Below are 25,742 nucleotides of genomic sequence, written 5' to 3'. Positions count from 1 at the left end.
TTAAAATAAAATAAAATCCTTAAAAATAAAATAAATTATAGGCACATGTTTAGTTAGTACCTAGGAAATGGGAAAAATGGGAAAAATAGTGAAGTTGGTACCAAATTACACTCTACAATGAGGTAGCCCAGATACAGGTTTCTTGAGCTACGCAATTTTCAGCCAGATTTATTGTAAAAATACTGGTGACTATTTTGCACTGTTTCTCCAACAAGTCACGGAATTGAATCTTTCTATGTAAGAGGTGGCGGTTATGGGGGAAACAGCGCTGCACTAGGCTGTGGGAAACTTGAAGCTGGAGTCCTGGAGCTGCCCCAGGCTCTCACTGCATAACTCTGGAAGAGCCTCTACTCTTTAACCTTCACCCCGTCCTCATAAGTTCCCTAGTACCTCCTCTCCCCACTTCACCAGAGAAGGGGAGGATGTGCTTGTGAATCCTTTGCAAATAGTACGAGCAGTGGCACAGATATAAGGAGTTGGTGACACACTTGGGCATGTGTTTAAGACTGTGCTATTTGCAGTTACGGTTGAACGGAAAGGTTGATGTAAGTGTTGTCTTTCCTCTTTGCTTATATAGTCTGTGGCGTGTGTTCTGGGTTTGTCACAGGCTGAAGAAAAAAAGGTTTCTGAGAAGACTCTTCAGACCCCACTTTTGCCTTCCCCTGTAGCTGATCACGTGAAGTGTAACATTTTGAAAGCCCAGCTGGAGAACGCATCCCGAGTGAGTGCTCAGGTACCCGAAGCACATGCATTCCTTTGATTTCGTGTCACAGGATTTTCTTCCCGCCATATAGAAGAAAGAGGCACTCTAGGCCTGAGATACTGTCAGTCAGGGTCCAGTCAGGAGACAGGATCCACACCTTTTGTGTGAACAGTTTGAATACCAAGAGTTATTAACTGGCATACACCTGTTAACTGTGTAAGCGAAGGGGCCGGCTCTGTAGGTTGTGATGGGTATGAAGGCCACAGGCGGCGGCAGTGACCTCCAGCATCCAGTCAGCTGGCCTCACTGGCTGAGTGGGCGTCCTTTCCTCCCCCACCATTCTTTGTGGGACTCACCAGAGGCAGGAAGAACAGGCTTCTTTCAAAATCATATGACATAATTCCTCCCAGGCTTATTACACTGATATGAAAAGACAGATTCTGAATTCCTTTGTAAGCTGTGATATGTGAGCATAGAGCTGATTATTATTCCTGATCTAAAATGTGAGGTGGGGGATTAAAGTGTGGGTTTGACTTTTCCCACACCATCCCTTTCTCATTCAAGCGTGAGGTGGCACATAGCAGGGGCTCAATAAAAGTATGAATGCAAGCATTGATTGCATTTGAATGATTAAGTGTTAATCCCAATGATGGGGGATGACTCACGAAAACATTTTTTTTTTGTTAACTTATATAAACACCAGAGAAAATTTCTTATTGACTGAGCACTTGGTGCTTTGAGTTGCCTTCACATTTCTGTAATCCTTCAAACGTTGGAGACTTGAAAGCACTTTACTCACTAAGATACTCAGTTTTGACTAACCTGCCTGTTTCCTTTAGCAGGTTGGAAAAGAGGAATCGACGTTTGTAAATATCAATAAGAAATCCAGTCTGCAGGATGCTAAAGTAAGGTCTGTTGCTTCCTGTTTGAATGGGGAAACAGTACTCTGTATCATCAATGTTATCCTTGAAACATTACTCACAAGGGCATTTGCTGATAAAGTCAGAGGGGAAAAAGAAAACTGGAAAAAATGCGAGCACAAAGAGAGAGAAAAAGACTGGTGTAAAACAAAGACTGGCTTAAGTCTCAGAAATGCTGCTTATTCTCGGTTTTATTATTTCTACCTGCTGTGCTAACAAAGAAATCACTTTGAGTTGCTTTTCAAGTATATAGATAAGACCCTGTCATTCCCCTGCTTGATGTCATTTAAAGGCTCTGCATTGCTCTCAAGGTGGAGTCCAGACTTCTCAACAGAGCATAGGAGACCCTTTAGGACCTGGCTTCTGTCCTCCATCCCAGCTCAGCTTATCACTCTTCCCTTGGCCATTGATATGCTCTTCATACTGAGCTACTCTGTGGTGCTAGAACCACACATGTTCTTTAAAGCTTCCGGGCTGCCACCACTTTAACCCCAGAGGAAAACCTTCCTCTTCTGATCTCACAGAGAGCAGACACACTTCCCCTCTCAGCCCAAGTAAGGAACAACCTATAGATCATGGCAACTCCATTGCCAGCTTGGTGGTCTACTAATACTGGGGAGGTCTCCCTAGGGTGGGTTTCCTAAAGTGCATCCAAGGGTCACTGCATCAGTCTCTTGTTAAAAATGCAGACTCTTGCGTCCTACTGCAGACCTTTCAGATCCTTTGGGGTGGGGTGGACAGGAACCGGAATTTCAGCAAGTACCCCAGGAACCACTGCTCTGGACAATTCTCGATGTTAAAAATAAAACTAATACTTTTCTTTTTTTTTTTTTTTTTTAATTTTTTTTTTCAACGTTTATTTATTTTTGGGACAGAGAGAGACAGAGCATGAACGGGGGAGGGGCAGAGAGAGAGGGAGACACAGAATCGGAAACAGGCTCCAGGCTCTGAGCCATCAGCCCAGAGCCCGACACGGGGCTCGAACTCCTGGACCGCGAGATCGTGACCTGGCTGAAGTCGGACGCTTAACTGACTGCGCCACCCAGGCGCCCCAAACTAATACTTTTCTATGTCACCTTTGATTCCTAATCCATAGTTTTGGTATAACTCAGGCATACCCCAGGGCATATACCCGGCTGCCTCCTGAACTTTTCAAAATCTTATTCATTTCCTCCCACCCTATCCCACTAACCCTTCACCTGTTTTTCAGTCTTGGTTAATGGCATTATTATCTACCTGTTATCCAGATCTGAGGCCTAGGAGTCCTTGCCTTTCTCTTCCTTCATCCCTTCATATAATTGGTCACCAAGTCCTGCTAATTCAGTGTTCACATTTTCCCCTACATCTGTCCTCTCCCCTTCATGACCCTAATCCTGGTCTACCTCAAGCCCTCACTATCCTTCTGCCTGGATACCTATCCCCAGTCTTCAAAAGTGCTCCCGGCAGCCTGTTTTCACCAGTTTCCTCCTCCTTGTTCTAAAGGCCTTTCTAAAATGCAAATCTGGGGGTGGGGGAGAAAAAATAAATAAAAAATAAAAAAAAAACTAAAATGCAACTCTGACTAAGCCATTCCCTTGCCTAAAACCTCTAGTGACGCCTTGGCTTTCATTGTAAACCCTGGAGCCTGAGGCCCTTCACAAGGTTTCCCCTCGTTTTTTCCCCCGCTGGAGGGGAAATCCCCTGCTCCTCCCTTGGGACCTCACCCATGAGCAGCACCAGCGCCTTGCATCCCATAGCCCTCCACTCTGTTTTCCACCTTGGAAGTCTTCCCTCCGTCTGGTTAAGTGAAATTCCTCCATGGAGCTTTCCACATGCCAGTCACTCTACCCAAGTGAAGTTATGTGCTCTCCTGGTTGAATATAAGCTCTTTCAGGGACTATGTTCAGGTGACTCTAGGGTCCCAGCTTGAGGAAATCATGAGCCTGGACTACGCAGACTCCAATTCATTTTGCTCATTCACGTGTTTATTCAGTAAACATTGACTAGACCCTGGCCATGTGCCTATTACCATATTAGACACTAGAGGAGAAAATGGGGATGCAGAATTGTTCATTGCCTTGCCAGAAGTTCCTTGCTGAGGACCTCAATTTGTTTTGATATCCTTTAGTCCCAGAAGATAATTTCTGGTTTTGTAAAATGAAATTAGTCATAACTACTACAACAATGTATGAAAGCTTTTCCTTAAAATCACTGTTTTGAGTAGGGCCCACTGGTTATCTGGCATATTTTCTTGAGGAAATATAGAAGTGAAACAGTTTCTAACATCTTCACCTATACACGATATTAAAATGTTTTAGAACAAGACTTAAAGGCCTTTTGATTATGCATTTTTCATATTAAATACTCTGTTTATCTTTTAAAAAATATATTCCATGCTATATTTAAAATAACACAGCTTCCAGATTACTTGGAAGTGAAAACGGGCTATCCACAGGTTTCTCTTTGCTCATTTTATAGGCAAAATCTGGTAATGAAGCAAACCCTGGAGGTAGATGTTTTGGGTAGGGAAGCTTTACATGGAACCCCAATTATATTCAATTCCTACCTGCTATATTTTCTTCCCTATGATTTTAGTTTTTCTTTTTGGATTTTCTATGATTTTTTAAAGTTGTATTTAATAAATATATTTATCAAATATAAACAAATATTAAAATTTTATATTGATTAATATTAATATTAAAAATAAATATGAATAATATATTTAATAAATATATTTAATAGAGTGGAAAGGAGGAAAAAAGGGTACATTTGTTATCAATGTTATTAAGGGTATAAATTAACTGAGAAAGCAGTCCCTACCGCCAAAACAAGACCATAAAACTTTTCTGTTGGTAATATTCTGTTTTTTGGTATGCCTCTAGAAGTCCTATTCCTATACGTGTGGAAACTACCCAACCAGCTGTGGAAAAGCCGGAAATCAAGCCTCCCCGAGTGAGGAAGTTAACAAGACAATACAGTTTGTGAGTTTTGTACTGCAAGTCTTTCAATTATAACCACAAAACTGATGCTAAATGTTCAGTTATAAATGCTTTTTAGCCTCTCACACCCTCTCCAAAGAGCCATCCTAAAAATACAGTTTGATTCCAATTTAAGTCATAATGGGACTAGACTTTTCTCGTTGAAGACATTACACGGTTGGCATATGTGTTATTGATTGTTATGTAACAAATTACTCCAAAATACTACAGTTTATGTGGGTTGGAAGTCCAGGCATGGCTTAGTTGGGTCTTCTGCGTCAGCATCTCTTACAAAGCTGCATTCAAGGGTTGGCAAGGGCTGTGGTCTCCTGCAGGCTCATTCCTGCAGTTTGGGGCAGGATTTGGTTCTGGCTGGCCATTGTCTGGAGGTTGCCCTCAGTTCCTAGTCATGTAGGCCTCCCTCGCTTTCTCCAGTGGAGAAAGCACACAAGAAGAGCCAGAGAGAACTTTCACAAGGCAAGAACTCTCACAGCCTTTTGTAACCTAATCACAAATGACATCCCGTCTCTTTTGCCGTATTCTGTTCATCAGAAGCAGGTCGCCAGGGCTAGCCCACTCTCCAGGGTCAGGGATTACACACGGGCATGAATACCAGGAGGAGGAATCACTGGGAGCCATATCAAAAGCTGCCTCTACAGCATAATCGTGAGATGGTAGCCTGGTTTGTCAACAGAGCCAAAGCTAATCATTGAGCTGTATGAGACCTAGGAGGGGAGTCATGCCCAGAATAATCCAGAACCACCGGGCCCTGTCCAGTTTTGTTTCTCTTAATGAAAATTTCTTGGCTACCATGTGCACAAAGTTGTTCTAGGCAGAGCAAAATGACTTTGCCAGTTCCCATCTCAGGAGTCACAATTTATTGGAGGGAGAAACTGATTGCCAATAATTACAATCCAAAGGAGACAGGTAAGGGCTGTAATAAGAGGAGTAGTAGTTTAGTAAAAGCAGCAGTGCTAATCACAGTGGTGGTTCCCATTTCTTGACCTTGACTGTGGCACTATTCCTGGGTGTTTAATTGATCAGAGGACTGCAAGAGGATCTTTGGGTGCCATTGAAAGCATGTGGCCCTGGAGTCAGAAAGGCTTCTTTCTGTTAGAGCCCTGTCTAGGTTACCTCTATAAACTCTGGGGGGAAATTACTATTTCAGCCTCTCTCTTTTTCTGTAAGATGGGTGAGGTGATACCTACCCCTGAGGAATTTTGTGAGGGTTAACATGAGATAATGTGGGTAAAGCCCATAGCAAAGACCTGGCCATGGGATGAATTGGTTCCCTTTCCTTTCTTTTCAAGGACCTGAAAGCCTCTGAGAAAAGGTCAAGTTTAGAGGGTACCCTGAGTGTAAAGTGTAGGCCAGGAAGGGTAACTCCAGATGCAATGCTCAAACGGCCGTCTCAGGCCTGCCACCTGCACCTTGTGAAAAGGAAAAGAGGCAGCCACCTCCCACCTCATTAGCCTTAATAGAACTCTGGACAGTTACAGCGGCTGTATTTCCTGGGAAAGCCAAAATGGGTAATTCAAATAATTAACAGTCCTAACGGTTTCTGGGGGACAAATCAAGCCATGAAAAAAATCTGCTCCCCTGAGGATAAAGCTGTCAGGATTAACCTTTCCTTTTACATTTTGAAACTCCAAAGGTTATTATCACCTATTTGGGACATGTAACCATGTTGGAATCAATGACTAATACATGGCCTGGAAGGGAAGAAAATTTAACTCACTACATTGGCTCGTTGAAGTAAACCTTTTTCAAACCTCTAACTTCACATGTATATTTCTTAAGCCACCCCCACCCCCCGCAAAGTGTTCTGTTTCAAAAATCAAAGACTAGCAGGATTTTCCCCATTAGTAATAGTAGCAAAATTAATGGATGGGATTTAAGCTTGTGCCCCATTAATAGTTCTTAAATCACTGACACTGGTCACCACTTATGTACTCATCTCTTCTAATCACAGATATTGACAAAGTAAATAAGCACAATGTCAAGGAATACAGATGGGAAAAACTCAGATTTTCAGTTTAAAAAATATTTCTACGTTACTATTATTGAAATGCACACACACACACATACACAGCCCTTTTAGCTGTCATAGTATATCTAGTTCTAGGACAGCAGGATGTATATTTGGATTTTAGGCTTTCCCACAAGAGCATCACAATGTTCAAGTGCTCTGAACAACTTTTCAAATTGCTGCTTTTAAGGATATAAACAAAAACCCCAGCCATGTTCTTTCCTGGAAATAATGACAGAGGGAGGAAAAGTGTGGCTGTTATGTGCAGAGAAAAGAGAAAAGCAGAACTCTGTAGAGTTTGAGGCAGGAAAAACATCATCTTCCTATGGATACCAGCCAGTATGTTTAGAAAATGATGAACTGCTTTATGTTTTTCAAGAAATATAACTTTATTATACATTTAAAAAGAGTATAAAAGCCTAAAAATATTCTGAAGAGAATAATATTCCAAGCCTAAAGAGAAAAGGTAACCGATCCCCTAGCATCATGCCACCAGAAATGACTGATGTTCATATTTGATGACTATTATTTTAGACATTTCCCACATGTGGTTAAAATGGAAAGAAATAATTCCAAAGAAAAGACTCTAACTACACATAAAATTGTACTGATTAAATGATATTTCATGAATTTAACATGAATTTACCTTAGAAACGGAGGTTGAATTGAAAGATGTGATGAAGTTAGGTAGATGTCTCTTTGCTACAAGATCTAAATTAGGACAAAGGTTATAAAAACCATCAAGAATTTGGAGTCTTTTTCAATTTTAGGCGGTGTCGGTTGACTTCCTATTGTGAAAGATGAGCTTTGTTTTTTGTTTTTGTTTTTGTTTTTTAATGGCAGAAAATAATTTTAACCCACTTTTCCACTTAACTGCTATGTGACCTTGAGGAAGTCATGTTACAATCAGCCACTGGATATCATCTACTTCTCTGAAGAGTGGAGACCATAATGCAGGGCTGTTGTGAAATTCAAATGGGCTAATAATGCATGTGTTACTGATCTGACTTACTTCATCAGCATGGATCCAAACATGTGGCGTCTTATTAATGTTCCTACTTACTTATTCCAACCTTACCTGTTCCCTTATTAATAATAAACTCTAAATCCTCCTCTTGAGGCTTCTACATACACAGAATGATCTGAAACCCCCCAGGACCCCTCCCTCAGTGAGTCCTATCCACAGCAATTGTATACCATGGCCACATTTCCCAGGAGGTCATTGCCATGGTGAGGCCCCTGTCAGGCACCCTGCTCAGGCCACACTGGTGCCCACTGGCCATGGGCCTTTTAGCTACACCCTTGCTCAGCCATCATTTCTAAAACATAACCACTGTGCCAGCGTAGTTCTAGAAATTCCACACAGAAGCCCCTTAGGGAAAGTGTCAGGGTCCCCGAGACTCCCCTCAAGTTTGATGATAGCATAGACTATGTGGCATGGCCCAAGGTTTCAGGTATGCAGTGACACCCTTATCAGGCAGGATATTCCAAGGGCCCAGAGGTTCTCCCAGAAGCTCCCAGTGGCCAGAGGTTCCTTTGGAATATACAGAGCTGGAGCACCCCAGGCCTGCAGAATTAGCTCTTTTCTGCACAGGCAGCAACATGGTTGGCATTAGGGGAGAGAGGGCTTGTCTTAATTTCTAGAAGTTTGAGAAAATACTGTCTATACTGAGAGGAGGCGATTGATGGTGCTGCTCTGTCCTATGCCGGTATGACCAGATTAAAAGGGCTTCCTGCCTTGCCATACCTTGTGGGAGATCCAACCTTCCCCACAAATCCACACCCTGGAGACAAACCCAGAACGCCAACCCAGACTTGTCCTCCCTCATGGTGACTTCCTGTCTAGTGTACTTTTCTGCCTGGGTCATCCCATTCCATCAGAGAGCTTCTAAGACCAGAGCTGCTGGGCCCCCAAATAAATGTGCCCAACTCCTGCCCTGTAACTACTTTATGACCCCAAAGGAATGGTTGCTGTTAGGCCACAAGAGGGGCCATTATCCTTTTCACTCATGGCAGTGGGTTCTCTTTTAAACATTTTATGTATGTATTTATTTTTAATGTTTATTTATTTTGGGGAGAGAGAGAGAGAGAGACAGAGCTTGAGGGGGGGAGGGGCAGAGAGAGAGGGAGACACAGAATTCAAAGAGGCCCCAGGTTCTGAGCTGTCAGCACAGAACCCAACACGGGGCTTAAACCCACAAACCATGAGATCATGGCTTGAGCCGAAGTCGGATGCTTAACTGACTGAGCTACCCAGGCACCCCACAGCAGTGGGTTCTTAAATGGCTTGTATTTACCCTCCTAAAGGAGGCCACTCCCTTGGCTTGGTGGCTCCTCAAAAAATTAAGCATAGGACTACCATATGACCCGGCAGTATGACCTCAAGTGGGATTCCAATCCCAAAGAATTGAGAGCAGGGTTTCAAACAGATGTTAGTACCTCAGCAGGTGAATGGATAAACAAAATACAACCTGTCACTGCAATGGAATATTATTCAGACATAAAAAGAAATGAAATGTTGACATAGGCTACAGCGTGGATGGACCTTGAAAACATTATGGTAAGTGAAATAAACCAGATACAGAAGGACATATATTGCGTGATTCCACTCGTATGAGGAACTAGAATAGTCAAATTCATCCAGCCGGAAAGCAGAACAGCTGTTACCTGGGGGCTGCAGGGAGAGGGCATAGGGCAGTTATTGTTCAATGGATACAGAGTTGCTGTCAAGGGTGATGAGAAAGTTTTGGGTGTAGACAGTGGTGATGGGTACACAACATTGTGGATGTTTTGAATGTCACTGAATCGTACGCTTACCAACAGATAAAATGATAAATATCATATATGTCTCTCCATAATAAAGAAAACAATTCGAACCTCTTGGCAAATGACAGAAAATCCAGCCCAAATTGGCTTTGGCAAAAATGTCACTGTATCGGATCCTGTAAGCTGGACATCTGGCAGACATCTGTTTGGGGAGCTCCCCCGCCCCCTCCCAGCCCTCCCTGCACTCCCCACAGCCTGTTTATTGTTGTAATGAGCAGAGCTTCATGTGCTTTTAGTAACCGCAGTGATGAAGATGACCTCCCTCCCGACCTGGCCGAGGCAGTAGGAGCGTCCACAGCCGCAACCACACACACCACCACGGCCACCACGCAAGTCTCAGCGCCACTGGTGTCCCCCAAGGGCCACAAAGTCAGCTCGCCTCAGAATTCAGAAGGCAAGGGCCCGCTGTCCCCAGGGGCCAAGGTATGGGGGGAAAGCCCCGAGAGGAGTAGCTGCATTTGCTAGGAATTCAGTATAAATGTAGTGCAGGGCATCCCTCGAGCATTTAAACTTGGCACAATCAACTGTGTGCTCGCAAAACAAGGGTAGCAACCACCGGGGCAGGGTTTTTATAGAACTGTCCCCAAAAGATGACCTAACAGTTTATGAGACACAAATGGCGTAAGAAAGACCTTGTACATTGTACTTTAAGAGAAATGGGAGAGATTTTTGAGGGTGATTTTGATTTTAGAATATCATCCCTATATAATCCATTACTGCACCGTAAAGATAGAAAACAAGAAATGTTTTTTGCCCCATAATGGAAAATCTGGAGGAGTGAAAACATAGGAGCGTCCCCATCTCATTCCTTATATCAGATGGCCGATACAAATAGTTTAAAAATGGGAAATATTATTTTCTTCGTCAGTTTGAAATTTCAGGAAGTTGCCAGAAATATGAATGGGCTGTGACAAGGCCTTGCTCAAGACATTTCTCTTGGTTTGCTCGGAGTGCCCCTTGGCTGCAGTCACTCTACAGCAAGTGGTCCAAATACATTCAAGCCTATTGCTCTACAAGTAGATGCCAAGTCAAAGGCTGCTTGGTCTGTGGACCCCACCGAGGAATGGTGGGTGCGTGGGGTGGGGGCCCTGAAGGCAAGACCAGACCCCAGACTGTGCTTCCAGCTGCTCTGTTCACATGCCTTCTGGCTACTTGCAATGAGCTGTCACTCCACAGCCCTTGTTTCTCCAAGCCTCAGCTTCCTCCTCCTAAAAATGAGAATAAGATCTGCTTCCCTGCCCAGCTTATGGGCCAGTGTCCAGTCCAGTGGAGGTGACATCTGGGCAAACAGGTCACGATTCCTGATAGCCTCTAAGTAACAGTGGGCCAGGCCACATCCTCCTTGACCAGGGCCCGTCATTTCTCAGCTCCCTTCCTAGGGTCTTTGGGATACTTTGTGGTCCTCAATAGGACAGGCTGCTCAGGCGGGGGACTCTGCAGCCAGCGGCTGGCCTGAGTGAGGCTCCCTGCTTTCCTGCAGATCAGCTCCTGGGTTCCCCTGTCTTGTGCAGAATCCCTGATATTGCTTTGTCCCAAGTGTAGACACAGGTTCCTATCACAGATTCTTCACCATGGTTAAAACCAAGCGAAAATATTTATGAAACAAAGGAGAATTCAGTGGGGATGTGGGTGGCATCGTACCAGAGGCCACAGGGCTCCCTCTCCTGGCCATCTCTCCCCTTAGGGCCCTGCTTGTGCCAAGTTGATGGGGTTTATTTTTTTTCCCACAAAGGGCCTCCAGGCCTCCCATGCTGCTGAGACCCTAGGACAGGAGGAAAAAAATGTTTTCCCAAAAACTGAACATGGTTTTTGGAGAATAACTCCCTCCCACCATAAAGATCTTCCTAATTATTACGCAGATGAGGGTTTTTTTTAATTTCTTTTTAATTTCTTTTATTTTTTTAATGTTTGTTCATTTTTGGGGAGAGAGAAAGAGAAACACACACACACACACACCCTGTGTGAGCAGGGGAGGGACAGAGAGAGAGGGAGACACAGAATCCGAAGCAGGCTCTGAGCCCTCAGCACAGATCCCCATGCAGGGCTTCAACCCATGAACCACGAGATCATGACCTGAGCCGAAGTGGGACGCCCAATGGACTGAGCCACCCGGGTGCCCCATTTAAATTCTTTTTTAAAGCGAACCCTGTGCCACACATGGGGCTTGAGCTCACAACCCTGCAACCCTGAGATCAGGAGTCCCATGCTCTACTGACTGAGCCAACCATGTACCCCCTGCACCCATGAGTTTAGTTCCTTGAGGTCTTGACCCTCTTGATCCAGGATGGGGTCTCTGCTCTCTCTATATTCAAAGGACTGTTTGAAGCATCTCCCCCTCCAAAAGACCAGTCAAAGAGCACCGAAAGCACTTAAAGAGAAGTTGTTGGCACCTTTTAAAAGAAGGCAGTTCTCTAGCTACATACTGTTTCTGCCCATTAAGGTTTCAGAAAACATGTGGGGTTTGGTCTCTCCCACTTGCATGCTGCTGGGCAAGGGAATGGTATAGAGGACTGGCAGAGTCATGGGCTCTGTGATGGGAGGGAGGGAGAGGAGGGAGAGGAAACTGTTTTCTGGTGAAATTCCCTTGTCCGTCTGGAGCCGGCACTAACCAGCGATGTTTTGTGCGCCTTCCTAGAGTCCCTCTGACCGAGGAGGTGCCTTTACGTTGGAGCCAGGCGATCTCCTGATGGACTTCACGGAAGCTACTCCTCTGGTAAACCTCCCAGTGTGCTAAAACCAGAAAAGCCCCAGACTTTATTTTTTTTTATTTTATTTTTTTTTTATTTTTTTTTTCAATGTTTATTTATTTTTGGGACAGAGAGAGACAGAGTATGAACGGGGGAGGGGCAGAGAGAGAGGGAGACACAGAATCGGAAACAGGCTCCAGGCTCTGAGCCATCAGCCCAGAGCCTGACGCGGGGCTCGAACTCACGGACCGCGAGATCGTGACCTGGCTGAAGTCGGACGCTTAACCGACTGCGCCACCCAGGCGCCCCAAGCCCCAGACTTTAGAAACATCTTGATAGTGGGGCGGATGCACGGAGGTGGGCATTGCCACTGGAAAGGCTCTTCCTCTTGTCCTGCTCACAGCCCGGAGCCTCGGGGATCAGCCTTCGTTCAGGGGTTCAGGGTTCGGGTGCATGGTTCCCTCTACCTCCCAGAGCCCTCCAGGGAGGTGGCGCTCCCTTTCTCCTGAGGGAGGCCACAGGGGTCCCGCCCGGCCTGTCTGCTGCTCCCATAGCATGTAGGGCTCCTCGGTGCTTGGGTCTTGGCTTCTTGGCTTTTCTGGGGCTGCTCCCTGCATGCCCACCATGGGGTATCTTTCGCTGCCGCTTCTAACAACGTGCTCCGGTCTGAAGCACGGGCTCCAGGCCTCCCCCCCCAGCTTTCCAAGCCCCTCGTGCCTCCCTGCCGTCCTCTATCCCCTGCATACATGTCTCCCCTTAGGGATGGTCCTCATGGAACTCCTGCAGGTGAGAAACCCTGTCGGGGGAGAGAGCACTGGACTGGGAGTCATGCAGGCCAGATCTGGCTCCGGTCTCTGTTCCCTTTCTTAGGAGCCTCGTCATGGGATAGAGGATGCCATTGTTTCTCGTGTCTGCCTAAGAATGTTCTAATGATCACGTGAGAGAGAGCCCTTGACAACTGTAACAGCACCATAAATGTGTGCGACGTGTTGTTAGTAGTATTAGATGACACAGGCAAACATGGAGGTACCCTCGGCTGGGCTCTACTTGAGCATAGATCGTGGTCCACACGTGTGGAACGTGAGTCAAAATACCTCCTGAAAGCTCACTGCACACCTGGCTTGTGTGAGGCTCTGGGAGTGGACAGGGCAGCTAGAGGCTGGAGGGGAGTCGGGTTGATAAAGGGCCAGGATCGACAGGAGAGCCACGTAGGACATGCCAGGGGGAGAAGCCAGAAGTGAGAGTCATTCAGGACTGGCTCACTGGAGGAGAATATGGTGGAGAGGAAGGCTTTCCAGAAGGCTTTCAAGAGGAGGCAAATGAGGCAAAATGCTGCCTAGGCCTTAGGAATGATCGCCGTGTCTGCCTCAGCTGGCACAAGGAAATCATTTGTGATTTAAACAATTGTCCTTGTCATCTGGAGAGTTGGTACAGTCTGAGAGCTTCGAGTCAGCGTGTTTGGATAAACAGCTGAGAACCGACAGTGGGCAAGACACCCTGGGGTCTGGGAACCTTCAGAGTTCCTTCCTTCCCATGTTGGAGAAAATGCAGCTGACTTACTGATGGCCTTCTTGTTAGACAGATTGTCACGATAGGGTAACCCAGAAGCAGGGCCTTCCCTCACCTCGTCCTCCCTTTGCACAGATGGGGAAATTGAGTCCCAGAGTAGGGTAATCACACAGGGACCGAGCTTGAGCCCGGCTGTTCCAGCTCCTTCTCTGGTGCCCTTTGCATCATCAGATTGGGCTAAGTCTGGCATCTGGATTTCAGGGACTTACCACTTTGGAAAAGAACAATGCCTGGAAGAAGGGCTGTGTCTAAAGTGCTCTTCAGACTGAGACTGCAAACCCTCAGCTGGAGGGCAGCAAACCCCGGAAGGACCCGACAACCCCTGGGGCACGACCTGAGGGCTATGAAGGCAGAATGGAGAGAAAGCTAAGTTCCTAGACCCACATTGAAGAAAACATGCCAGGCAGGAGTAGAGGACAGTGGGGGAAGATTTCTCTGTGAGTTAACTCTTGAGCAACTTCCAGACTGCTGGAGCATGCTGCAATTAATGCCATAAGAGAGTCTATAGAAACGGCTACTGCTGTGAAACCCAGTGCCTAACCCTGTCTGGGGCCACTGAGAAAAAGAAGGCTTCATAGTGCTAGGGTTTTGAAGTATGAGTAAGAGTTTGCCAGATGGAAGTAATGGAGCAAAGCATTCTATGCGGAGGGTACAGCATAAGCAAATACTGAGTATTTATTAAACATTCTGGCATATCTAAGAAGTTGAGGTATGTTACAAAAAAACATATTGTGGCTCGGACAGGAGTGATGAGATTCCCTTAAAAACCACTGTGTTGCAGATCCAGCTGGTAGATCTACTTGCCTCATCTGTGTCCTTCCTTTGACCGTAATGGTCTGAGATTAGAAAGGAAGCAGCATCTGCCAGGGACCCAGAGTTCCTCTGATCTGAGGTGCTAATGCCTACCAAGTGAGTGTCCAACCTCTGCTTGTACCCTTCTGGCAAAAGGGAGCTCAGTCCTTCTCCGAGCACACCTTGCTTCCATCTCTGGGCTGCTCTGAGCTCCGAAACAGAATGTGGGGTGCCGCACTGCCCTGGCACGGGGCAGCTGACGTCCTTTCGCTGCACTGAGACACGGCTGCCCGCGTCACAGCTAAAGTTTGCAGTGGATATGCATTCTCAGGATGAAGTGTCCCTTGTGTTGCTTGTGTGGACTTGAGGTGTGCGTGCATGTCCACAGGGCACATTCCCACAGAAGGGGTGCGGAGGGCTGGTATTTTGATGTCAAGAGCCTGCTTCATTTGGGGCTTTCCTTGGCATTACTGGCTTTGATTTTACTTCACTCCAGAGTCCTGTCTCCACCAGTGCCAAAGGGTCCTAGAGAGGAAGGGGGACTCTGGTAGCCTGCTCCTCCTGTGTGGACCTTTCCCCTCCACCTCCTCCCTCTGCTACTCCCAAGATCATAGAAATAGAAGCAGTAGCCCCTTCTGTCCTTGTGGAGGTGTATCTGCCCCAGAGGATAGTGGAGGAGAGCCTGGATTTAGGGTCTGGGGCCAGATGAGACTCCTAAAGTTACATTACTACCCTGGTTCCATGGGCCAGAGCTAGAAGAACAAGAGAGAGAGAGAGCTGGGACCAGAGTCTCTTGCCTTCATCCAGCGTGGTCCCACCTAGACGTTATCAGCGCTAGTTTAACCCTTATGGCTCCAACCCTGATGATCCAGTCTCTGTGTGGCGTGATTTCCAAAGAAGCATAGTCCAAACAGCTGAGAATAATAACAAGTTTCAGTCTTTAACTGGCATCTCTCAAGATCCAAGATTAAATTATCACCTCCCTGGTAACACTTCTCGAATCACAACTTGCTTCCTTCTTAATTCTCTTGCACCCTGTGCGACTCCAAGGATTTTCATCCCCATACTCTCCAAAAAAACAAAAAAAACAAAAAAAAACCACATTCCTTCCAGCATCACTCCTGCAACATTCTTTTCCCATATCTTTTCTGCTCCAGCGCCCACTCTTTTATTATGTAGTTCAGTTTAGCAACATCAGCCCTACAACCTGTGCAGCTGTTGCCTGCCCATTGCCGGAATCTGCATCCCAGATCTGGCAGTCAGGTTGGGGTGTCTGCCTGGGACAGAAGAGGTGGGTGGGGCAAGAGGGGTGGGGGAGGGACGAAGGCAAGCGAGTGAAGGCAACACCCCTGTCCATTTGGTACCCTCCTTTGGGAGGTGAGTGTGGGCACATCCACAGGGTACGGGTGTTAGCAGAGTGGAAGGACGGGGCATTTACATATCAATCGTGTCCCCCACCCCAGGTCTAGCATGCTAGCTTCTTTCCTCTGGTGACACACACCATGAGCACCTATGCCTTCTGTGTTCCCGATGCTTTCTCTTTGGGGCTTGTCCCCGATCCCTGTACTTCATGAACCACTCACCCAGCTGCAAAGCAGCGCCAGTCACAACCCAGGTCTGTTCTGGGCCAGAGAATATTAGTCAAGAGTTCACGTGCCAGGGAGGAGAATGGCCTGGTCAAAGGAACGTTCTGTAGGACCAAAAAAAAAAAAAAAAAAAAAAAAAAAAAGGCCTGTGTTGGGTGTCAGAAGAACTAGCTTTCCATCAGTCTGAACAGCCTCATTTGTATTTTGAACCTCGTTCTATCAGGAGGGCTGAAGCTTGATCCGAAGTCAAATCAGGGTGCCTGTTCCATGTTCCTGGGGATTCATCTGTCTTCTCCAGGGCACAGGGAGACGGAGGGAAGTCTATTTAGGTTGTGATGTCATCTGTTTGCTGATACATCTGGGGCATTCCCTGCTTCCCTCATGCCCCTTTTGGTGGGTGGGAGTCGTGGTCCTGCTGGCATGAGAATCTCTACCTGTTGGACATACCACACAGCCATTCTGTCCCAGCTCTACCTGGGCAGAGGGACACTTGTCCCCCTCTGCTCTTTAATCCCTGTTCCCTGGCCTCCACCTGTGGAGCTCAGGCCCCTCTGGTCAGACTTCCTAATGTCTACCGCTCGTCACTTTGCCTCTGACTTTTCTCTCCAGTCCTCAAACTGGCAACCTCTTTTCTTATCTGGATGATGAAGAAGCCTTCCACATTTTCATCTTCATTTGTCTATGCCAAAAATCTTTCTGTTCCCCAAAGAGTCAGATTTTAAGACTCAAAAGCCAAGTAGCTTAGAAGAACCTAGCTGCTTGAATGTGGAAAAAACCCAAGGAGGAGAGGAAATGCCGGGAGGAAAAAAAAAATAAAATGTTATTTCAAAATAGTATCCTATTACACATGTTCTCTTATTTCCTGCTCATTTACTAACAGATGCTTACGTAGAAAGGTCAGAAATGTTTGTGGGATGGCTCAACATTCCTTTACTATAAAAGTCCAATGTCAGGCAAAGCCTTGTCATTCATCACCACCTTCAGCTGAGACACTAGTGGCTGGTACACATTTTGGCATTTGGCAACATATCCATGTTTGTTGATCATTTATGCCAGCTTTTAGTTTCTTCAAAAAGCACACCTGAGTGCCTGCTTATCTGCAGAGGCAAAAGCCCTGTGGCCTGGGGTCCCTGGAAGTTGGTTCTGCTTGGGACAGTGTTGAGTACTGAGGCTGGGGGACGGGCTGGAGCCCACCCCACTCACGTCTCAAATGCCATCTTGTGGAGGGGAGGGTTCATACTGAGGACAGGAGAGAGCAGTGGAGGGATTCTCAGCAGGCTGCTGAAACTTGACTGTAAATGGCTACTATGGACTCACTTGTTTCTGAAGAATGGATACGGAAACAATCAACAAGAGGGTCTAGAACCACGGCTTCAGACTTTACAGGTGCAATTTTTCTGCATCTCCAAATTTGAATAGTAAACAAGGCTGTTGCGAGGTAATGGTTGTAAAGGCCCCTTTGGAAATTGCCCAGGACCGCACAAATGTAAAGAGGTCGGAATCAGATCGATTTGGAGACAGAAAAAGGTGCCTGCAATTTTCTTGACCGTGTTTCAGTGAAACTTACCCAGAGACTGTACTTCGTTGGTTATGGCAGGATTTACAACTATTTAAGGAAGCTCTCTTGAACTAAAAGGCGTGTGTATTTATGCTCTGGATTAAATGGTCCCTCCCTGCAACACACGCTAACCCGGTCAGCGGCCCCCTCTCCTAGCATCAGAGCATCGTCTCTTCACCATCCTCGTCCTCACCAGTACAAGCTGTTGGACCTCTGCTGGTGCATGGCACTACTTAGGGCTGGGGTGGGGAACCCAGGACCCCAAGCGATGTGGCATTTTCTCACGATGCTTGGTATCTTGGCTACAGCGACAAGGTGCCTCGGTGGTGATACAAGGTGTCATGGCCTGGGCCATGGGTGTGGGAGCGGGGGTGGCCAGGGCCATTATGTTTTCTGAACATAGATAACAAAAAGCCATGACAGAGTAAATCCCAAAGTCCATGTTCCTCCTTGCTGATGTATGTCTTTCCCAGAAACACTCTGTTGGACACCTGCTAATCACACCATAAGGTGGGCCCTTACTTAGCAGGGTGCAGGAGGCCGCCAGGCATGGAAGGCCAACACGCTCAAGTGTGTGGCCATTCCTCATACTGCTGGCACGGCCAGCATCACTAATTCATCGCGGTTCTCTTTCTGGCTTGGCCTGGCCAGTGCTGCAGGGAGCCACTGCCAGACCCGCGCAGTTGGCACAGGAGATGGCCCCTGCCTGCCAACCCCGGGAATGGGGTTTTGATGGGTTGTTCTGCTTGGATAGTGGAGAAAACAGATGAGAGCCAGGGAGGAGGAGAGAAGGTGGGGAGACGAGGGAGGAGGGGGGCCTAAAAGCCAGCTGGCCAGGGGCTAGAAGCAGGCTCGGGCGAGGCTGGCTCCAGAGCAGTCTGGAGTTGACAGATCCTTCTTGCACTGTGCTGTCTTTCTCTCCTTCCCCTCCCTTATCTTCTCTGCCTCCTCCCCTTCTCTCACCACCTCCTCCTCCCCTTCTTTCCCCTCCTCGCGAGCAGGCAGAGCCCGCCAGCGCCCCCCACTGTGCCCACTCTCGCTGTTCTCCTCCACTCTCTCCCCCCATGAAGGAAGAGACCACTGGAGTTTGCATGCACCCTCCAATCAAAACGAGGCTGGTAGGTACCCTGGCAGGGAGAGGGGCCTGGCCAGGAGAGGTGAGGCGGGCAGGAGCCACCAGGCGGCCACCCCATGGGAGTGCATGAGCACTAGACCTTCCGGAAGGGCCTGGCTGACAGGTGCTCTGACTCCAGGATGGATACATAGTTTGACCAAATTAGGACACATGGCTGCTGGCCTGCCCTGTGTCTCTAGGTCTCAAGAACCAGGAAGAGTTCATTTTCATAAAGCTTTGATAAACCTAGATGAGAAAAACCTTAGTTGCATTTCTATTGAAAATAAAAACTTTTTTTTAAAACTTGTCTTTTCCTGCTATTTTTCAAGATAACAGGATGTCACATACCAACCTGAAAGGAAACACCCATATCCCCAACCTAGCACATTTTTTTTCATTCTTACATGTTTCCTTCTAGTATTTATTCATGTCCATTCACAATTTTAGAATGTTAAGTCATAGTATCCATATCATCTCCTGTTTTTCCCTTTTCTATTAATGTTGGATTGTTTCTCCTTGTTCTTGTTGCCACATTGTATATGACTGTGTATATTCCATCCAGGGACTGGCCTACCATTCACCTAACACATTCTTACTGCAGGACTGTGCTTTGTTTCCAGTTTGTTGCTGTTCGAGGGAACACAAAAAGCTGTTGCATCAGGCTGGACCCTGCGGGGTTCAATACTGTGACCTTGGCTTTGCTCCCTTTCTAAAGTGATTCTACCAAGAGACAGCACCACCAGAAGAGGGAATATACTTTGCCACAGCTGAGCAACACAGAGCGTAACTGTTGGGATAGATTTTTTTTTCTTAGAGAAGATGTAAGATAATTCTTTAAAGCTGCCAATGTTCACGTTTCTTTAATAGCAGTAATATGCCTCTTCTCCGTTTTACTTCATGATGGTCTGAGAATCTTATCTGTATGCAGCTTTTCACTTTGCTAGTGGTCTCAGAACACATGCTGCACCATTAGGCCTGGGAGGAGAATGCACCATGGGGCTTCCCCTGGATCCTCTCGCTGTGCTGCTGGCAGCCGCTACTGACAATTTGAATTGACACCTAAGTCTTTTCTTTTTTGTTTTTTTAATGTTTATGTATTTATTCTTGAGAGAGAACACGAGCAGGGGAGGGGCAGAGAGAGAGGGAGAGAGAGAGAATCCCAAGCAGGCTCCGTGCTGTCAGTGCAGAACCCAATGTGGGGGCTCACAAACCGCGAGATCATGACCTGAGCTGAAGTCCAGTCAGACGCTTAACCAACTGAGCTGCTCAGACTCTCTGACTCCTGAGTCTTAAGGCAGTTTGGGACCCATCCTGGGAATTTTGAGATGTTTAAAGAGGCCAGAGAGAGTTTTGGGAAGGGGAGCCGGCGTGGACTGGACATCTCCATGCACACAGCAGAGACATGGTCATTCGCAGATTGGTTGAGAAGTACTCCACTCATTCAGAACCCCTCCGCAGATCTGAGCGTGTTCTGATGTGCTCTTGCTCAGCCCTACTTTAACCCCCGTCAGAGTGACTCAAGGCCATCAGGTAGCTACCCCAGGGTCCAGGGACCAGCTCTTGGGAGAGACGTAAAAGCACCTGCCCAGGGGCAGTGGTGGCCTCAGTGTCCTGACTGCAGCTCTCTGGTGGTAGGTGGCACAGTGAGCATTCACCGGCAGGGAGGCAGGCAGTTTCTGTGCCCTGGGAGCTGCAGGCAGAGCCAATACCAGAGTCGTCAGGCCCCTGGGCCTGCTGGCAGTCCTCTAGGCCAGTAGAAAGAAATAAGCACGCTCCACATCCCCCAGGGCCCCCAGGAGGCCAAAGACAAAATGACCAAAGGGGAAGGAATGGGAGCAAAGGCTCTTTTTGGCCACGCACTGCCGCCTGTTCAGGCTGGTGCCTCCACTCTGTCTCAGACCAGCTCTGTGCTGCAGCCTTCCCCCCGCACTGGGCACTTCTGAGCACAGTGCCTTTTAATCCCCAAAGGCCACGGTGGCAGGATTCGCACGTTCTTCCAGGGGTTTCTCCACAGTTTTCCTCTGTGGCCACAACTTATAGGGAGTCCAACAACTACAGGGAATACCTTCTGGCCTAATTAGTGCGAGCCTCCTGGTGCCCTGTCTGCTCTCATAGACTGTGTCCCAGGATGTGGCCTGTAGCAGCTCCTAGTCCATGGCCCACAGCTGGGGGGCGGGGGGGGTGGGGTACCATCAGCAACCAGGCAGCTCTGCCTGCCTCATTACACACCCTGGTCATGGCCTTTTATGGATCAGGCCATACATAGGGCTCAGCATGCCTGGGAGGCCCACACAGCCTCCAGGGAAAGGAGTTCCAGGGCAAGGTAAGCGTGGGGAGCCCTACAAACATGAGACGGCATCCCTGCTGGGTCCCGGCCCCAACAGTGCAATGGCCCAGTACAGATACAACCACTGGCCAAAAGGCCTCCGGGACCTTCTGTGTGTTTTCCTTAGACAAGCCGTGTGGGCTCTGCATATGTTCCCCTGAATCCTTCAGTTTGGTGTTAAAAGTGCACCCCCAAAGATTTCAGAACTCTCTTTTCTAATCGGTAAGTAACCCTCTTGTCTTTCTCTTTTTTGAAGATAAAAACGTTCCCAGCTGATCCAGTGACCCCGTTTCCTGATGCTTTCATTACAGGGCCACAGTTCGCCGTAAGTAGATTCAGAAAACAGGTCTGTGTTTTAAAATGTTTTCCCGCGTGGCATGCTTTTCTGTGGAATGCCAGGCAATGATGTCGACAGCTTCTTCTAATCCTATGAACTCTGTCAGGTTGGGAAGGAGTGGGGTTTGGGGTCTACATCTTTTCGTTGTCTTAAGTTATTCGATGCTTACTTATGAGCATCACATAAGTAAAACTGACCATTCCAAAGTGACATGTAGTAGTACATCGAGTACATTTAGGGTCACGCAACTACGACTTCTAGTTCCAAAACATTTTTATCACCCCCGGAGGAAACCTCATTCCCGTGACGCAATCACTCCCGTTTCCCCCCACCCCCCAGCCCCTGGCAATCACCAATCTGCCTTCTGTCTCTATGCATTTCCCTAGTGCGGATATTTCACATAAATGGAATCATGTAATATGTGACCTTTTGTGCTTCTTTCACTGAGCATCGTGTTTTTGAGGCTCATGCACATTGTAGGGTGTATCAGCACTTCATTTCTTTTTATGGCAGAGTAATATTCCATTCTGTGTATATACCCCAGTGTGTTGCTTCCTTCATTCACTGATGGGTGTGTGGCTGTTGTGAACAGTGCCGCTGTGAGCATGTGTGTACATGGATTTGTTTGAGTTCCTGTTTCCCATTCTTTCGGGTTGGATCTTGATAATGGTGTGATCTTAGGTAAGTCACTTCGCCACTCTCAGCACCAATCTCCTCTTATTCTGAGTAGAAATAGTAATACGAACATCCTCCTTGTGTCTGCTTCAGGAAGGATCAAAAGCCATCAAGAACCTGGCAGAACGTTCCCAGCCACAGAATGTCCCACAGGTTGTTTCCCAAAGGTGGAGAGGCAGGGGTATCGTTAATGAGAGCAGGTCGTCCTTGACAACTGGCTTCAGGCCCCCCCACCACCCTTTGCATCATCAGCTTCTTTAAGCTCTGAAAGTTGTTGAAATACTCTGAAGCATTTAAACTTGTAGTTTCCTCACTGGCGAAGTGAATGAGTTTGATGAGTTTCAGGGTTCTTTTCAGCTGCAAGTCTTTTCTTTAAATGAAAGCTTCTGCAGAACTCACTCTGTAACAAGTGGCTGCATGGAGCAGAAGTGGGGAGTCTAAGATCACCTCCTGTTTCCCCTCACCGTCTCCTCCTTCCAGGGATCAGCGTGTGTAATTCCTAGAACTGAGTGATCCCTGAGGCTCCTTCCAGAGGCTTTCTGGCCAGCCCGGAGGATCTGTGGGGTGGCCTAGGGGTAGCCAAAAGTGCAGTCTCGTGAGCTAGGTGATGGTCACAACCAGAGGTGGCTTTAGCCACATGGAGAGGGAGGAAGTGGCTGGTGTAGCTTTCAGAAGTTGAACAGGGGTAAGAAGGCGTCCAGCAGTCCAGGCGGAGGCAAAAACAGGTTCCTAGAATAATGCATTTCTAAAGTCACGAACAGCTTCCAGCACCTGCCTTGTAAGAACCAGAGGGCCTGAGACACGGTCTGGGCCAGGCTGTTAAAAGTACTACCCCTACGTTCATCCGGCCCCTGCAGTTTCACTGGGCACCGCTCCCCAGCCGGAAGCTCCGCCTCCACTCCCCTCAGCTAGCCCCGTGCGGGGCCCTCTGGCCTCCTGCCCAGCCTTGGCAGTGCTGTGAGACACCCAGGGAAGCCCTTCCTGAAAAGCCAGGGGCCAAGATGCAGCAGGAAGCCAATGCCAGAAATCACACCGGGACTTTTAAGAGTGGCTCGAGGGCAGCAATCTTACCAAGTTTCAAGATAATACTGGTGCGGCTAGTCTGGGGAACCATACTTTGGGAAGCACTGCTACAGTGGTGAAAAACACCAATTATGCAGTCAGCTAATCCTGGTTCTTAACGCTTACTGTGTGACCTTGGGAAAATTACCTAACCTCTCTGAGACTTACTTTTCTTGTCCATAAAATCAGTTTTAAGGTATGCGTTTTTTCACCTTTTAAATCTCTGAAGTCAGAAAATTCATTACATTAGTGGGCGTGGTAAGTTTGGCCATATTTTTCGTCCTCTGTGGCACATGCAAAAATGGGGGTTCTTACAATTGATGGTGTCTAATGTGATGAAATTGACCTCTGCTTTAAGAGTTGCCAAGAGGTCATATATGTAAAATGACTGGCCCAAAATAAAATCATTAAATAAGTGGTAATTGATTTTAGCTATTATTAAAAAATATATCAGCAACTGTGTGGTAAGACTTAGGGAGTAGCTGACACTATAAAAATGGAACCCAAGTTGAGATTGATTTCCTCTTTTCTGTTTCCTTGACAGGCAGACTTTAGAGACAGTAAGTTACAGTGCTGTCCTGGCCAGTCTTCCCCACTGATTCCATCAGTGACCCTGAGGCCTTTGACAGAGACCGTCTCCACCGTGCAGACCATCTACACCACGCGGAAGCCTGTTTCTCTGGCAGCCAGGTGAGTCACCGGCAAGTAACTCTGGTGACAGGGAGAGCAGGCACAGGCTCCAGTTTCATTGTGTTTTTGACATCAACAAGCCTCTTATTTATTCTTTCATTCATTTATTCTGTGAGTATTTATTGAACCGTCTACAAAGGCTAGATAGTATTCTAGACCCTAGGGATGTATAGTGAGCAAAACAGATAAAAGTCCCACCTTTATGGAGTTCAAAAATTAGTGTTGGGGGAGGTGAGACAGAGGTTAAATAAATATGTGTGTGTGTGTGTGTGTGTGTGTGTGTGTGCATGCGCTCACGTGAGAAAGAGAGAGAGAGAGAGAGATGACAAGCTAGGGAGGAAAATGAAACCAACAAGGGCAATGGGGCATTCTGGGATGGCCTCATTGAGGTGGTTTTTAAGCAGAGACCTGAAGGTGGGAAAGGAGCAGTCTTCAGATATTTGGGGAAAGAGTAATAGTCATCACAGGGAGCAGCCAATGCTAAGGCTTCTAAAATGGAATATGCCCAGAACGGTTAAGGAAGAGTGAGGGGGTAGTGCAGCCAGAGAAGAATGAATGACAGGACCCTGGACATCTTCCCATTCATTCAGAAGACGTTTCCTGAGAGACTGCTATGTACGAAGTCCTCAAGCTGGGCTTTGGGGCTAGGCTCTGGGGATTCAGAGATAAATGACATGTATGGTCAGTCTGCTGGCGAGCAGTGTCCTGAAGAACTCTCAGTCTGGTGGGGGAAACCAGGAGGCAGCCAATTTCAGGTCATTGTAACCTAGCAGCTGTCAGGGGTCCTTAAGGGGCCTGAGAGTCGAGAACCGAGGTCAGGAAAGAAGATGGGGGAGATGCATTTCAGCTGAATCTGTTTTTGTCATTTTTTAGCGTAATCTCATGATTTTGTCACCTGCTCTTCTTTAGTGCAGAGACGCTCCGGCAGGAACTGGAAAGAGAGAAAATGATGAAAAGACTATTGATGACCGAACTGTGAAATTCTCCCCTTGTTGCCTGGAGGATGGCATGGTGCCTTCTGTCCGTTTTCTTTCTTCGGGCTTTGTGTGCTCACTCCAGCACAACACACAGATGTGTGCTCTGTTCACCAGGTCTCCATGGCGGGTTGAAGCCAACTTCCGGCTTGACTTTATTGGAGAAGTTATTTTCTGTCTTCTGAGTATTAGAGTTTTTCTGCTACTCAGTATAGTTGGGACGGGATTTGGTAAGCCTAGGAGAAGAAAGATGGGGAAATGGGATTCCTTTTTAGTACTACCTGTGTGTATATATTGATAACCACAGGGGGTTAATATGGCACGGAATCCTTTGCTATCAGTCCCAACCATGATTTTGTATGATTGAAACTTGGACCAAGCTTTGACTGTTTGTTAAAGAGTCATTTTTAATGAGAGAATAATTCTTTACTGCTGGTTTTTCATTTACACTGGTAATTATACAGATATTATGAAGTCCTTAACACTCATTTTTATTCAGACATGAATCGATGAACTAAAAAAAAAAAAAAAAAGTTGTGACCACCAGGACTGAAGCACTGTCAGCGAAATCTGAAATATAATTTAAATTGTGGGTTTGTTGGATACGATATTATTTGGGATAAACAGAACTTTTCACTAAGCCCAAAGTAGAAAATTATAGCTTAAATTGTCTAAAAATCCTTTACAAAGATAAGGTGGTTCAATACCAAGATTCATTTGGGTGTTCCATAAAGGAAAATTATTTCTAAAGTTGATCAATTCTTGTCCTGTTGATAGAACCTTGACCAGATGACACTTTGCTGTCTTTTTATATAGTTTCAAGAAATGTGTTTTTAAATTTTTATTATGCACTTGAACAACTTTGCAGGAATAAAGGCACCCCCTAACCACAAACTAGCCCTCTAAATTGTTGCCCAAGCTCCCAATGAATATGCAC

General features: G+C 46.8%; 1 protein-coding gene across 12 annotated transcripts in view; it reads left to right on the top strand.

Annotated features, from left to right (window-relative positions):
* Positions 1-24,923, top strand: part of EPB41L4B (erythrocyte membrane protein band 4.1 like 4B) — a 130,192-nt gene extending 105,269 nt beyond the window's left edge. For 3 of the 12 annotated variants that reach the window (XM_045469959.1, XM_045469970.1, XM_045469972.1), the window contains exons 18-26: positions 578-733; positions 1,543-1,613; positions 4,485-4,583; positions 9,672-9,858; positions 12,071-12,148; positions 18,629-18,745; positions 21,324-21,392; positions 23,686-23,831; positions 24,741-24,923. In XM_045469959.1, the coding sequence (XP_045325915.1) occupies positions 578-733; positions 1,543-1,613; positions 4,485-4,583; positions 9,672-9,858; positions 12,071-12,148; positions 18,629-18,745; positions 21,324-21,392; positions 23,686-23,831; positions 24,741-24,810 (993 nt within the window). In that variant the 3' untranslated portion in view covers positions 24,811-24,923. The other 9 variants (XM_045469963.1, XM_045469961.1, XM_045469964.1 and 6 more) reach the window with 9 other exon arrangements.
* The last annotated feature ends 819 nt before the right edge of the window (positions 24,924-25,742 follow it).

Source organism: Leopardus geoffroyi, chromosome D4, assembly GCF_018350155.1.
Source record: "Leopardus geoffroyi isolate Oge1 chromosome D4, O.geoffroyi_Oge1_pat1.0, whole genome shotgun sequence".
Taxonomy (NCBI): Eukaryota; Metazoa; Chordata; class Mammalia; order Carnivora; family Felidae; genus Leopardus; species Leopardus geoffroyi.
The sequence above is the reverse complement of the archived record's forward strand: the minus strand, read 5'-3'. Positions and strand labels throughout refer to the sequence as shown.